The 12,327-nt window shown below is 41.1% G+C and overlaps 1 protein-coding gene across 1 annotated transcript; it reads right to left on the bottom strand.

Annotated features, from left to right (window-relative positions):
* Window positions 1-2,356: 2,356 nt before the first annotated feature.
* Window positions 2,357-11,876, bottom strand: AQP9 (aquaporin 9; the record flags this gene model as incomplete). Its single annotated transcript, XM_010181560.1, has 4 exons — window positions 2,357-2,706; window positions 7,143-7,360; window positions 9,087-9,205; window positions 11,739-11,876. Coding segments are annotated over 4 exons (638 nt in total), but the record flags the coding sequence as incomplete, so codon positions are not given.
* Between the last annotated feature and the right edge of the window lie 451 nt (window positions 11,877-12,327).

The raw sequence follows: 12,327 nt of genomic DNA, 5'->3' as shown, positions 1-12,327 counted from the left end.
TATAGGTAGGAGGAACGAGATTTCATATTGATTTACAGGCAGAACCTGTTGTGATCAGAAGGATTTTGAGAAAATGTACAACTTTTTTGTACCTTGGCCAACGCACAGACACATGATAAGCATGGGCTGGTCACTCAGTACCTTGTATAAATAAACTGTCCCTTTTTCATTCCTGACCTGTATTCTGTTTTCCCCCATGTTTTCCGTGGTGTGTTAAAGGAAGCAATATCCTGAGGCATGTGAATTCTACTGTTTGTGCAAAATTCTAGCACAATAAGTGATAACGTGCCCCTACCATTTTGGACAAAATTGGTTATTTCTGGTTAATTAGCTGCCTATTTTTATTTTCTGCACAGATATTTCACGTTAGATGTTGGCACTAGTGGAAGAGTAAGTGCCTTCCAGACCTGAGGGCAGTCCTCTGACAGCTCCTACCTATGAAATCCCCTTCCAGACACTGAGTCTTGGCAACCACCTTGGAATGCTCCTGCCAGGTATCACCAAGGGGGGAGAGGCAGCGCTTGTTGCAAGGGAGGGCAAAAGGAGGCTTAGTCTGCAATTGCTTTTACACACCATCTTGTTTTATGTAGTACAATTTATGAATATACAGGACAGATGTATTGGCAGCACAGACAAGCTAGTTCAAGGTCTACAGTTAGGAATGCTTTCCATATTGTGCTTTTGATTCTCCTGTATCTTCCTTTGCTCAGATTGAAGACCGATCCTGTAAACCTTCCCTTCTTCTTATTGTGGCTCTCCAGATAATGATACAACACAGTCAAATATGGATGGATATAGCTATATCATTTTTTAACCCACAGCAGAGAAATGGTGAATCAAACGAGCATTTTGCACGGGTTTTATATGGTTTCTGGGCAACCTGAGTTCATCACAGTTCCGAAAGCTTTCGTCTGAAAAAATAATTCAAATTGGAATTATACTCCATTGACTATGCAGCATCATCTGACTTGAAGCTGCAGCAAGCAAAGCTTTCCTTGATCTGCTGATTCCATCCCTTTGTTACCATGAATCAGATGGGGCATACCAGGGAGACTAATAAAGACATGCAGTGACACAGGCCTGATCTGCCCAAACACAGATTCTGACCACCATATTTTCCAAACCACATCTGCAGATGCCTTGCCAAAGTGCACAAGCTATTACTTGCAATGCGAAAGGTTCCTCCCTTCAGAAGTGAAATCAGAAAACAGTGGGGAATTCTAGGGTGCAGAATTGTAGGAATCCAAAGCGAAGAGCACCCTAAAATGAGTGCATTGAACTGGTACCCTGAAGTTTTGCCATGAAAATGGCTTAGGAGCATCACTGAATCGTATGTCTATTTATTCATTATCACCACCATCAATCATATATATGTATATATATAAATGAACTTTGATTTAATCAGATACATTCAATTCACAATGATTAAGCAGATATAATTTCAGTTTTCAAGGCTGGATATTTCAGAAGTGGTGCATGTCTAACCACTTCTCTTCAGTGAGAGAGAACCCACGCTTCAGAACTCTGATGTGAAACTGGCTTCCCTTGGGGAATTCAAATCTAGGACTAGGTCTGAGACCAGTTTCTAATTTTAATTACTGCTCCCAAAATAAGAATTACTCCCACAAAGCAGATGAAAGCCCCCCATGTAGATCAGCAGCAGAAGGCCTCTTTAAAGTTATACAGACAAAGGCCTTGTGCTGACCTCTGCACAGCATAAGCCTCTGTTGTTGGCCCATCTCCACAGGAATGAATTTTATCCAGAAAGTACAGCGGAAGAGGTTCAGATTAATATTTCTGGTTAGGCTTTTAATATTGAGCAGCATCAAGGTTAAGTAAATAGTTTAAAAATAACAGAACACTATTGCTATGAAGAACCTGTGCAGGAGTACAGCTTTGTCTTTTTGGTAATGGTCTCATAACACACAGTTTTTACCTCTTGTGATCATATTCTGAGTTACTAAACCTCATCACTGATGAGTTGATGCCTTCCTTTTCAGTCAGTGTTCCATAAACACGAATATAAATTTAGTAAAGTTTTCTAAAACTACTGCGATTGACATTTAGGCAATTTGGGTATTGTTTTTAGTTTTCAGACAAGCCATTCTTAAATAATGACTGTAAGAAGTGAGAGATGCTCTTGCACGTTAATTCAGCACTGAACCAATTAACTACCTATGTATGCAGTTTCACAACAATATTTCATCTATTTTCTGTTAATTAGGCAACATGATTAAGATCATGGGTGTTGAATTAACAGGTCAATGCATCATTTCACTGCAATTTCATCTAGGAGATAACTTGATCTGAAAGCCATATGAAGAGAGCAACAATTGACCCATCCCATCCCCAAGCTCCCAGTTTTGAATGTGACCAGCCTGATGTTTCATGGAAAGAGGTCAGTTCTGAACTTGTCTCCTATATGGATTTTCTGCTTTGACATGTGAATTTCTAATTGAGGCATGGTGGTTTTATCAAATGGTCCAAACAATCATTTGCATTACAACTGCACCACAAAATGAGAGAGAAAAACTCTTCACTTCTTACTCCATATTGGTCAGTTCATATTTATCATACACGTCGTTTTCTTCTCCTGGCTGAGTATCTGAGTGATGAATTTCAATAAAAGTAATGTAGATTATTGCTCCAAGTACACCTCCCAGCATAGGTGCAACTATAGGGACCCACCACCAATTATTTCCAGCCCTGGAAGGGAAAAAAAAAAAGAACAAGAATTATCATCATTTGTTACTCTAGTGAACACCCTACCTTTTGCTTGGCAGTGAACATGGTGTGACACCCACTGTGCTGTAGACCTTTCTATTTTGTCTCTCAGCTCTGTAAATGGATGACACACCTGTCTGTCCTGCCCATGTTCTGATTTAAATCCTCAAGCAACAACCACCAGGCATGTTGGTCTGCGTGCTGCACTTGCACCTTAGAAAATAGGGCCTCTTTATCACCTGTTTTGGGGGCAGGGGATAATTTCTCCCTTGTGGAAAATGACTTCAAATGAAATGAACAGGGCCATACTTACTGCACAGCAATCTTAACTGATGCTGTTGACAGATGCTCATGAATACGTTTTCAGGAATGATTGATGCAATTGTATGTTGCAAACATGGGTTATCTCATCCGCATGGAGATTTGCAGGTTTGGGCCTGCAATAGTATATATGGTGTTCCTCTTGACAAGTATAATAGATTATACTTGATTGTAGGTACATTTGCCTTAAGGAATGTAATATAACACAGTGACTGTAAAGTGGATTATACCTGACTGGAGCGGTCAGGTTTCAAATTTCATGATGTAGAGTCTTAGCTCCGTGTTTAAAATGCGGGGTCTTTCAGTTAGAGGTAAATAAGAGTTTATAAGTTTTATATGCCTAAAACTTAATCTTTTTTAGAATTGCTGTGTTTAGTAAGAAAGTCCAGCATAAGGGCCCCATTGAAATGTTTACATTCACTTTGGACAATTATTAAGATTGAATTTTAAGTGTGTAGATTTATGAACATTTTAATAGAACCAAGTCCACCATCAAATGGTATAAAACAATAAATAACAACCTCTTTACGCAGGAGACCTGGGCTTGTAGAATTGCTCCCCCTTTCCTGGAGATCCACGTTTACAGACAGTAAATTACTGAGTACCAGTTTCAGAGCACAGATTTGCTTAACTGTACTGGTGCAGGAAGATGTTTTGATTTGATAACGTGCTGTGTTAATTGAATATGTGAGTCTGCAGTGAAAACCCAGTTTCATGCATATTGAAAATGGAGAAGTAACATTTTTTTCCTCCCAGAAATACATAGAGACAAATCAATCTATGTGAGGAACTTTAAAGGAAGCTGCTGGGGGAATATTTAAACTGTAAGGATAATTATTTAGCACTCACTTGTATAGATTTATGCAGAAGTGAACTTGTGGTTAAGTCACAACACAAGAATAAAAGAAAAACAGCTGGGCTAATCTCACAGTGCTCTATTGATAATATTCCTTGTTCAGAAATGCCTTGGATGCGTCTGTTTGGCCTTTGGAATTATTCGTATTTTGCCCTGAGGATATAAAATAACTCCTGATACTGTTCTACTGAGTTTATAGATCTGTTCACTGTGGAGTCACGGATGTTAAGCCCCTGAATTTGTGGAACAAGAATGGGCTAAGGTTTTATTGAAATAATCAGCACAACAAAATCTATGTCAAGTACTTGCACGTATTCCTTTGTGTGTGCCTGCATGTGTATGTGGGCATATAATGAAGGTGTTTCTTGGCAGGTTTCTCTCTCAACTTGTTCCGTGAACTGACATGTGCCTCATTTGCTCCTGCATGACCTTCTCCAAATCATGGCCTGCATTTGCAGCAGCTGCTGTCCACTGTGCTTTAGACACCCCTTGCTAAGGTGATGGGTGTAAAGTCTTTACTGAGTGTGATGCCAAGGCTGAAATGAGATCAGGACACGGCTGAGTTACAAGTTTCCATGACACTCAATCCTCCTCCATTGACACAGGAGCAAGATCTCTTTGTGACAAGCACAGATAGCTTCACCGAAGTAACCTTAGTTCCCTTATATCCTAGTTTTACCCCAGCTCACAGCTTTGCTGCCAAGTTAGTAGGGAAATATCCAACTACGCCTTTGTCGTCATCAGGTGTTTTTGCTGCCGGGCAGAGCAGGAGGGAGCTGGCTGTGAAGGGGAGGAGGCAGTGCCCAGGTCTGACAAGCGGCAGCTTGGTTAACCGCAAAAATCTCCAGGAAACTACAGCATGTAAGCTACATGGTCTGGGAACTTTGGCCCATTTTAGACTTGCAAGTACATTTCTCACCAAGCCAACTGTTGCAGCATGGTGAGGTAACACTGCTGTAAGAAATGCCAGGGTAGGTCTGGCATTCACAGTGTGAAAGTCGTCTGGCTACTGTTCTGTGCTCTGGCACGAATGCAAAATGTTTCAGAGGCCACTTTGCCATCCAAATCCCTGTGCAGCCAAGAGATGCGCCTCCTAACCCTTTCTAAAACACAGTTTGGTCCAGCGCGGCCTCCCCGGGGCCGGCGGCCACGAGGTGTCAGCGTTACCGCGCCGGCGGCTCCCGCCTCGCTGGGCAGAGCAAGGCAAATCCGTGTCCTTACTGCTGCCATCGCCAGCCAGAGCTGGCCTCAGCTAAGGTGCGAAAGGACCATCATAAACCAGGGGTGAAATAGGCTATGGCTGGCTTCAAATGCTGGTACGAAGGGTGTTCTGCAGAGCCGTTTCTCCCATTCTCGTTGCCATTTCACTCTCTGTTACGTGTGTCAAAATCCAGAGTTCAGTATCTGTGCTCAAAGCTCCAACAGTTTTCTTCACTACAGACAAAACTTCATTTCCCAAAACTTTTCTTAAGCTTATTAGACTGTTAAGCATGTGCTTAAGAAAGACTCCTGGCTGTCTCCATGCCTTTAGGACAAATCATTAGAAACATTTCGGTCTCTAAAGTCAGCAGTTGTCTCTAATGATAGGGACAGTTGCCATCTGTGAATCCAAGTCCCAAGGGGTTGAGGAGCAGTTTGCATGAGCAGGCCACAGTGCTGACTACATCTGTTGTGTGTGAAATGTTGTTCTCTATAGGGTGCTGGACAAGATGCCTCCTTTCCAGCTGCAGTGGGTCCGAACAGCTTTTAATGGGAGTTTTTAACCAAAACAAATCCAGTTGCATGGGCTAGGGAAGCTGCATCCTTGCCCATGTCCCCTGACTTGATTCTCAGGAAAACTGCTCCTTCAGGTGCCTTTGTGCAAAATGTAATAACAAGAAAGCTTAGGAAACCCTGCTCAACTGCTGCCCTATCCCTTGAACAACTCCATGGTCCAGTAGAAGAGTTCCCCTCCCTTCTGCTTGCAGTTCCCTGCCTGCGAATATGATAAAGCCAGAATTTACTGAACCTGCAAGCACAAAGAAGGGTAGGAGGGTTTTCCCCACTGTGAACTGATTATCTCAATGTTTAGAGGATTTGCCTGGGACCAGGGTGTAGATAATCTCATCCTTCTCTATCTGATCGATTCCAAAGTGAGCCTTTCCTGGCAGCCCTTGGCTGCTCCATAGGCAGCATTTGAACACTCACTGACCTGGACACAGACTGTAACTGGGCTGACTTGACACTAGCTGCTCACCAGAGCTGCGTTACAGCCAAGGTTTGGATCTGGCCTAGGACATGTCTGTGTGCTCATTTTTTTCTGTTGTGCCTAGCTTTTTTTGTACAAGAAAAGCTTTGCTACAGCTCTCTACTAAGGAGAGAGTCTACATTATTTGTGTATATGGAAGTCATACTCAATAAATACAGATTATTTGTACTTGGTGAAGAAGCTAAAATGAAATCTCTATTAACCAGCTCTCTAGTGTTCTACAGTACTTTGGGGGATTCCTACTTGTAAATAACTGGAAAAACAAACTATACAAAAATAAGCCAAAAGATCTACCTCCTGATGACAGATTACTCTTACTTAGATATCCCAGAGTGCCTCTTACACTGGATATGTGTGAGCTGCGGATTTGATGTGCAGCTGATTAGCTGTGCGTTTGGCCAGCCAAGACCATGTGTATGCGTGCGCATATGCGTGCACGGGGATTTGAGGGTCTGCACTAAAATGTGGGAAAATGAAGGCAGTTTTCTTTCATTCACTCCTCCGCTCCCAAACAGGAAGTTAGACTTTTAGATTGCTGGATATTTCTGCAGTAAGTCAGTAGTAATAATAGGCTAAATCAATCTGATATGTCTGTGTTTTTTACAGCACTTAACAAATATTCCCACCTAATCCTCTCACGATTTCTGGTTGGTTTTTTTTTTCCCTTGAAAGCTGCAGGACAAGAAAAGAAAGCACTCTTATATTTTCAGTGACCTCTATGAATCTCTAATATTTTGGGAAGGGTCTGCTTGAAACAATGATTGATATTAGAGATAATGCTTGTTTGATTTGCCCTGGGACCAGGAAATCCTTTTTAAAGCCCTGTTCCTAGAGGATGTCTGGCTTAAAGTGCATGAATAGCTTCTTGTGGTATGCAAAGAATTACCTATATGTATATAAAGTATAAGCTGGTACCGTGTTGAATCAGGATCTTGCTTTCCTAGGAAGCAATTTTAGTCAAGAGCATTTTACTTCATATCCAGACATACTTACGTGAATACTTCCATTCCCCATCCTGCAATGGCTGTAAAGAGCCTTGGGCCTAGGTCCCTGGCCGGGTTCATGGCACAGCCACTGTTCATTCCCAAGGAGCAAGTAAGAACAATTACAAGAAGTCCTACTGCAATTGGCTCCAGGCCCTTCGGTACGCTGTTGTTTCTGGTGTCAAAAATAGCAAATATAGCCAGAAGAAGAACAGCTGTTGACATCACCTGGCCAATGCAAAGAAAAGAATATTGGATAAATATGTGCAGATTCCTTCCCATAATGAAAAGAGGGGCTATGGCGGCTCTGTGGGTTGTGTTGGATTAGAGCTGGTATTTAGATTTATCCCACTCTACAGAGTAGCAAAATTTAGAACGCAATGCCTCTCTACTTCACAATAATGAGAAGTTTGGGTATCTGTGCTGAATTGCAAAAGACAAGAAATGTGCTGAGGACATTTGAAAAAAAGAGTCTGCAACAACCTGGTGTGGAAAGAATCGAGGATTCAAAAGGTATCTTCTGTGCAAGGTCTTATGTTTTGATTCCAGATTTTTTCCTTTCAACTTCATAGTTCCATTTACTTGATTTTTGGTAGTTCTGCTATGCCAGTCCAATCAGTTACATTGATATGAAAGTGTTTTCAATCAGTTACATTGATATGAAAGTGTTTTCAATCAGTTACATTGATATGAAAGTGTTTTATGTGACTGAAGCCTACATTGATAAATTAGACTAAACACGCACCTCTTTATCCAGGTATTGCATACTGCAAGGGAAAAAAAAAAGTGAAGTCTGCAAAGTCAAAACTGAGCAGCTAAAAAATTAGGAATTACCTCAATTAAGGTTGCACATGTAACTGTAACGTGACCTCTGTATCGCATATGCTAATTGAGCTGATGAAGCAAATTTTCTTGGAATTACTTTGATGAAAGGTCTGCTCTGCTTAAATCAAATGCTTTGTAAATGTCAATTTTGCTAATAATTAACTTAGTCGAAAAACATAAAAGTTTCAGGGATGTCAAAACACTGGATTTCTGTACTGATTTAATGCAGTTTACATTTGGGATTTTTAATAATTGCTTCTACCTCATCTGTTTTTAAGTTTGTTTTAAAACATCGATGGGTAAAAAGATCTTATGAAAAAGTCTGTTGACCAATCCAAAGATCAGAATTGTCTTTCTTACAAAATTTCAAAGTAATATTTAGGTGTTTTTGAAGCCAGATTTCACAGTCTTCAAGTCCTTTATGTAAGGAATTCCCGTGCTCCAGCAATCCCCGGTTTTTCATAGCTTACTTATCCAATATTTATTTCATATATGCCTGAAGAAAACAGATAACCTGATCAGAGGTAGATAAAAGTTCTGAAACTTCATTTTTCACTGTTGAATAAGTGAGATTAGAGGACACAGACTGGAAATAAGGTGGAGATTATTTTTTTTTCAGATTTAGTAACTTGAAAAATAACAAATAATACAAATCTAGTTGCAAAAAGAGGTTGGAGGGGCGGCTTATGGTAGCAGAAAACTCAGTTGCTCTAGGTGTGTTACTTAAGTGTTACTTAAGGAATAATAAGGAATAGTAAAAAATCCATCCCCACAAAATGGGCTGGATTTTTATGTAAATGGACATAGCTCTGCTGATGCTTATGGAGAGACATTGATTTATGCTGAGGAAAACCTCTTACATATATTTCATTAAAGACATGCAAAGTGCAACAATTAATATGATGTATGTGAAAAGAACAACTTGAAATTATCTTGCTCATAAAATATGACTCAAATGTAACCCCCACAAACAGCATTGCATTCTCATTGCTATTGTACACACTGATGTATGACCGAAACGGTGAGATTCATCATACCCATTAGAGATCTGTGTGGGTTTTTTTCACTGCTTGATTGTACTGGTTCTGGTATGTTTAATTTGTTGAATCGAGACAGCAAGTGCACTTACCTGATCTGCAAATCCATTTATGAGGGACAGATACGGAGCTGGATATGTAGCAAAGATATGTGCTGTTGCATTAGGTCCTGTGACTTCAAGTGTTCCATTGCTGTACTCCATGAAGGCATCTGTGGAAAACAGCCAGTACCTGGTTGCACTTCCCCATAAACAATAGGTTTTCTAGGACTAGAATACACTCAATATGTCTGTGCGCTTCACATTCTCAATTGAAGCTGATCATTTTTCTGGGAGCATAGTTAACAGATCTGAGGTGATGTACTAATCATACCCTCCTGTCTCATCTCTCCTCCTGCGCCTTGAAGTACCTGGTTTATGTATCACAGCTTTCCAAATGGGGCTGGTTTTGCCCCTGCTCATTGCTCCAAACTCGGTGCCAGAGCATTTTCTGATCCTGAGCACAGTTGCGTTATTCTGTAAGAGGTGTTAGATTTGGCACGATGCCCTGAAAGAAATGCGTAACATCCTGATTGTACAGTTGTGGAATCCCAGCCACCCAGAATTACTGCTATTCCATTTGACAGTTGTGCAATGGCTTCTTCTGGGAACGAAGTCTCATGAGAGACCTCCTCTTCTAAAGGAGTTTGAATTTTTCACTCTGCGTGGGCTTTACACCCAACTGCTATGCTCATCATCCAAGATGTGAGGGGAGAGGCTAGTCCCAGAACGTCAGTTCTTAGTATATTTAAGTTAGTGTGGTTTTATATATATGGTAAAGATTTATGTATATTGTAAATATATGTATATTTATCTTTTAAAGTGTATTTTAAATAGTATAGTATGACTTCTGTGTTGGAACAATTTGCTGCCTTGGCAAGCCCTGAAATGTTAGAAATAGGAGGACACTAAGATGAAGCACCCAAAAACCTGCATAGACAGACTTGAGTAACAAACGCTATGCCTGTATTCACTAGTGGATCCAGTGATGAGGTGATAGTTGTGACTAAAGAAGCTGCTTCCCATCTCCCATAGAAGGTGTGGTGAGGATGGTTCACTTCTCCTGAAGGTAGCAGATGAATCTATGTCCCCTTCTCCCTGTTTTTTTCTAGCTTTGCTTAAGGCCACGACATGGATGCAGAGTATTCAGTTGTTTACTTTGGTCAGGCTCTCTCATTTGCAGTCTCAGATTATTTTGTTGCATTTAACCATTAGAAAACAAAAAGGATAAGCAGAAGTTTCTTAGCTGTGAATTACTTTGTTCACCTTCAGAAAGGCCTCATGTTTAGCAGCCTAGCATATATATTGCCTCACTCTTTCAGGGACATCACTGAAAAGGAAAGCACCTAGCTCAGATATCTGTGTGTGGGGAAGATGGAGGTGTTGAGCTCCTGTGTCTGTTTTTCTGTCAGTGAGTTTTCACTGGACCTCAATGAGTGCAAGACACTCCTGCAAGTTGCAGGAAGGAAAAAGTACAGAAGAGGTTTGGGAATTAATAAGAACAAGGGGAGGGCAAAGTACTTGAGCAGAGATAGGGATGTGAGAAAATTCTGCATTCTTGAATAACAGGAAGAAATCTCTGACACTAACCCTAGCTCCAAGTTCCCTATCTTGGCTCCCTGTCACTGGCAGAACACAATGAATCCTCCCTCAACCTGTGTGCATGTACTGCTGCATCCTGGCCACAGCCCTACTTCTGGCTGGCTGGCTTGAGGAGGACTTAGATTCAGATGGAAATCCTGTTCTGGAATCCCACAGTTTCCAAATTCTAACACTAACCTTAAAACAAACGACTCATCCCTATCCCCCTGCCCATAAACCAAACCCAAACCGGTTACCACAGTTCCTGAAGATTTTCCCATTCATGATTACTGCTGGTACTGAGCACATAGCTGATGTAGAGTGGGCCTTCCCAGTTTCATTTTTTCTGTTGCACCTAGACCCAGCACAGTCTTGAGACATAATTCCCGTAAGAGAGATGCTTTGGAGGAGATGGGCTGGGTCAGTAGAAGCAGAGTTTTGGAGTAGGTGATTGAAGCAACTGATCCGACTGAGTGGATTCATCAAGTCAGGGAGCCTGTTACTAAGTTTTTTCCCTTTGTTGCACATCACGTAAAAGAAACATGCCTCAAGGACAGGGCTAACTGGGTTGTTTTGTTGGGTATTTTTTCCCTTTTAATATGTGACCCTTTTATTTCTCTACCTGGAGTTCATTGCCTTTGAGAGCTACCTCTCTAGGGTGACCTGAAGTTTAGTCAGGAGGCACTTGATCTCATATCCTGTAGCCTCAATGAACGATGTTAGTGATACTTGCCTACAGGCACTTGGATCAGGTCTTTAATGTTTCTAATTGGCTTGGAAGATGAATAGCCCTATATCCTGGCTATTAAGTAATTTAAAATCCTTACTGAGAAATACATGATCTCAGAGTATCTGATTTCCCATATATAATTTTTCTAAATTTCAGAACGTTTCCTGGAGTATTAATGTTTCAGAAAAGTTGTAGGATACCTGGAATGTTTGAGCCTTTTTTTCCTTCAAGCTCTTTACGTTTCTTCCTATCTTCTTTATGGCTTTAGTTGCAGTCCTGCCGTTAGCCCTATGTGAAGAGAGTCCTCTGCCTGCTTGGCATTCACTGAAAAATTGGGGCCTTAGAGACTGCCTGACCTCTAGTTTGTCCTGCAAGCATGTCTAAGGTCTACTCACCGTAATAAATCCCAAAGACAGCCGCTGCTCCAACGAATGCTCCCAGGAGTTGTGCTAATATGTAAATTGGTAATTTGGTCCATTTTAATCTTCCAGTCACGCACATGGCTAATGAAACAGCTGGGTTTATGTGACCACCTGAAAAATAAATCACAAAATAAGTCATATGGATGACTCAGATACATGAGAATAGGTGAAGGATTTGTAAAAATCTTGGGCATTTTTGAGCATGAGACTAGTACATGCTTTCCTAGATGTTATTTTTCAATTAAATGCTGACTGCAATTAAAATGAAACATGTTGGATGAAATTAGAGGGGGGAGGGAGAAATCGACTGAGATCCAGCTTCCCTCTTGATGTTTGCAGACTGTGCTATTTATCGAGCTGCTGTCCTGCAGTATATGATCTATTAATCTACAGACAACTTTTCTAGAAAAAGCCTATATCTGCCCTATCGGTTGTGATGGGAGGGTTCATCCTTCTGTACGCATTCGCTCTCATCAAGGGCTTTGGCTTTTTATTTTTAAGGGAGGGTTGGGGCAGCAGAACATTCATGCAGGTACCCAATCCCCTGAGCGGGAAGACAGGG

Source organism: Mesitornis unicolor, unplaced genomic scaffold (genome assembly GCF_000695765.1).
Source record: "Mesitornis unicolor isolate BGI_N332 unplaced genomic scaffold, ASM69576v1 scaffold19670, whole genome shotgun sequence".
Taxonomy (NCBI): domain Eukaryota; kingdom Metazoa; phylum Chordata; class Aves; order Mesitornithiformes; family Mesitornithidae; genus Mesitornis; species Mesitornis unicolor.
Note: the sequence above shows the minus strand (reverse complement) of the source record. Positions and strands in the feature narration are given on the sequence as shown.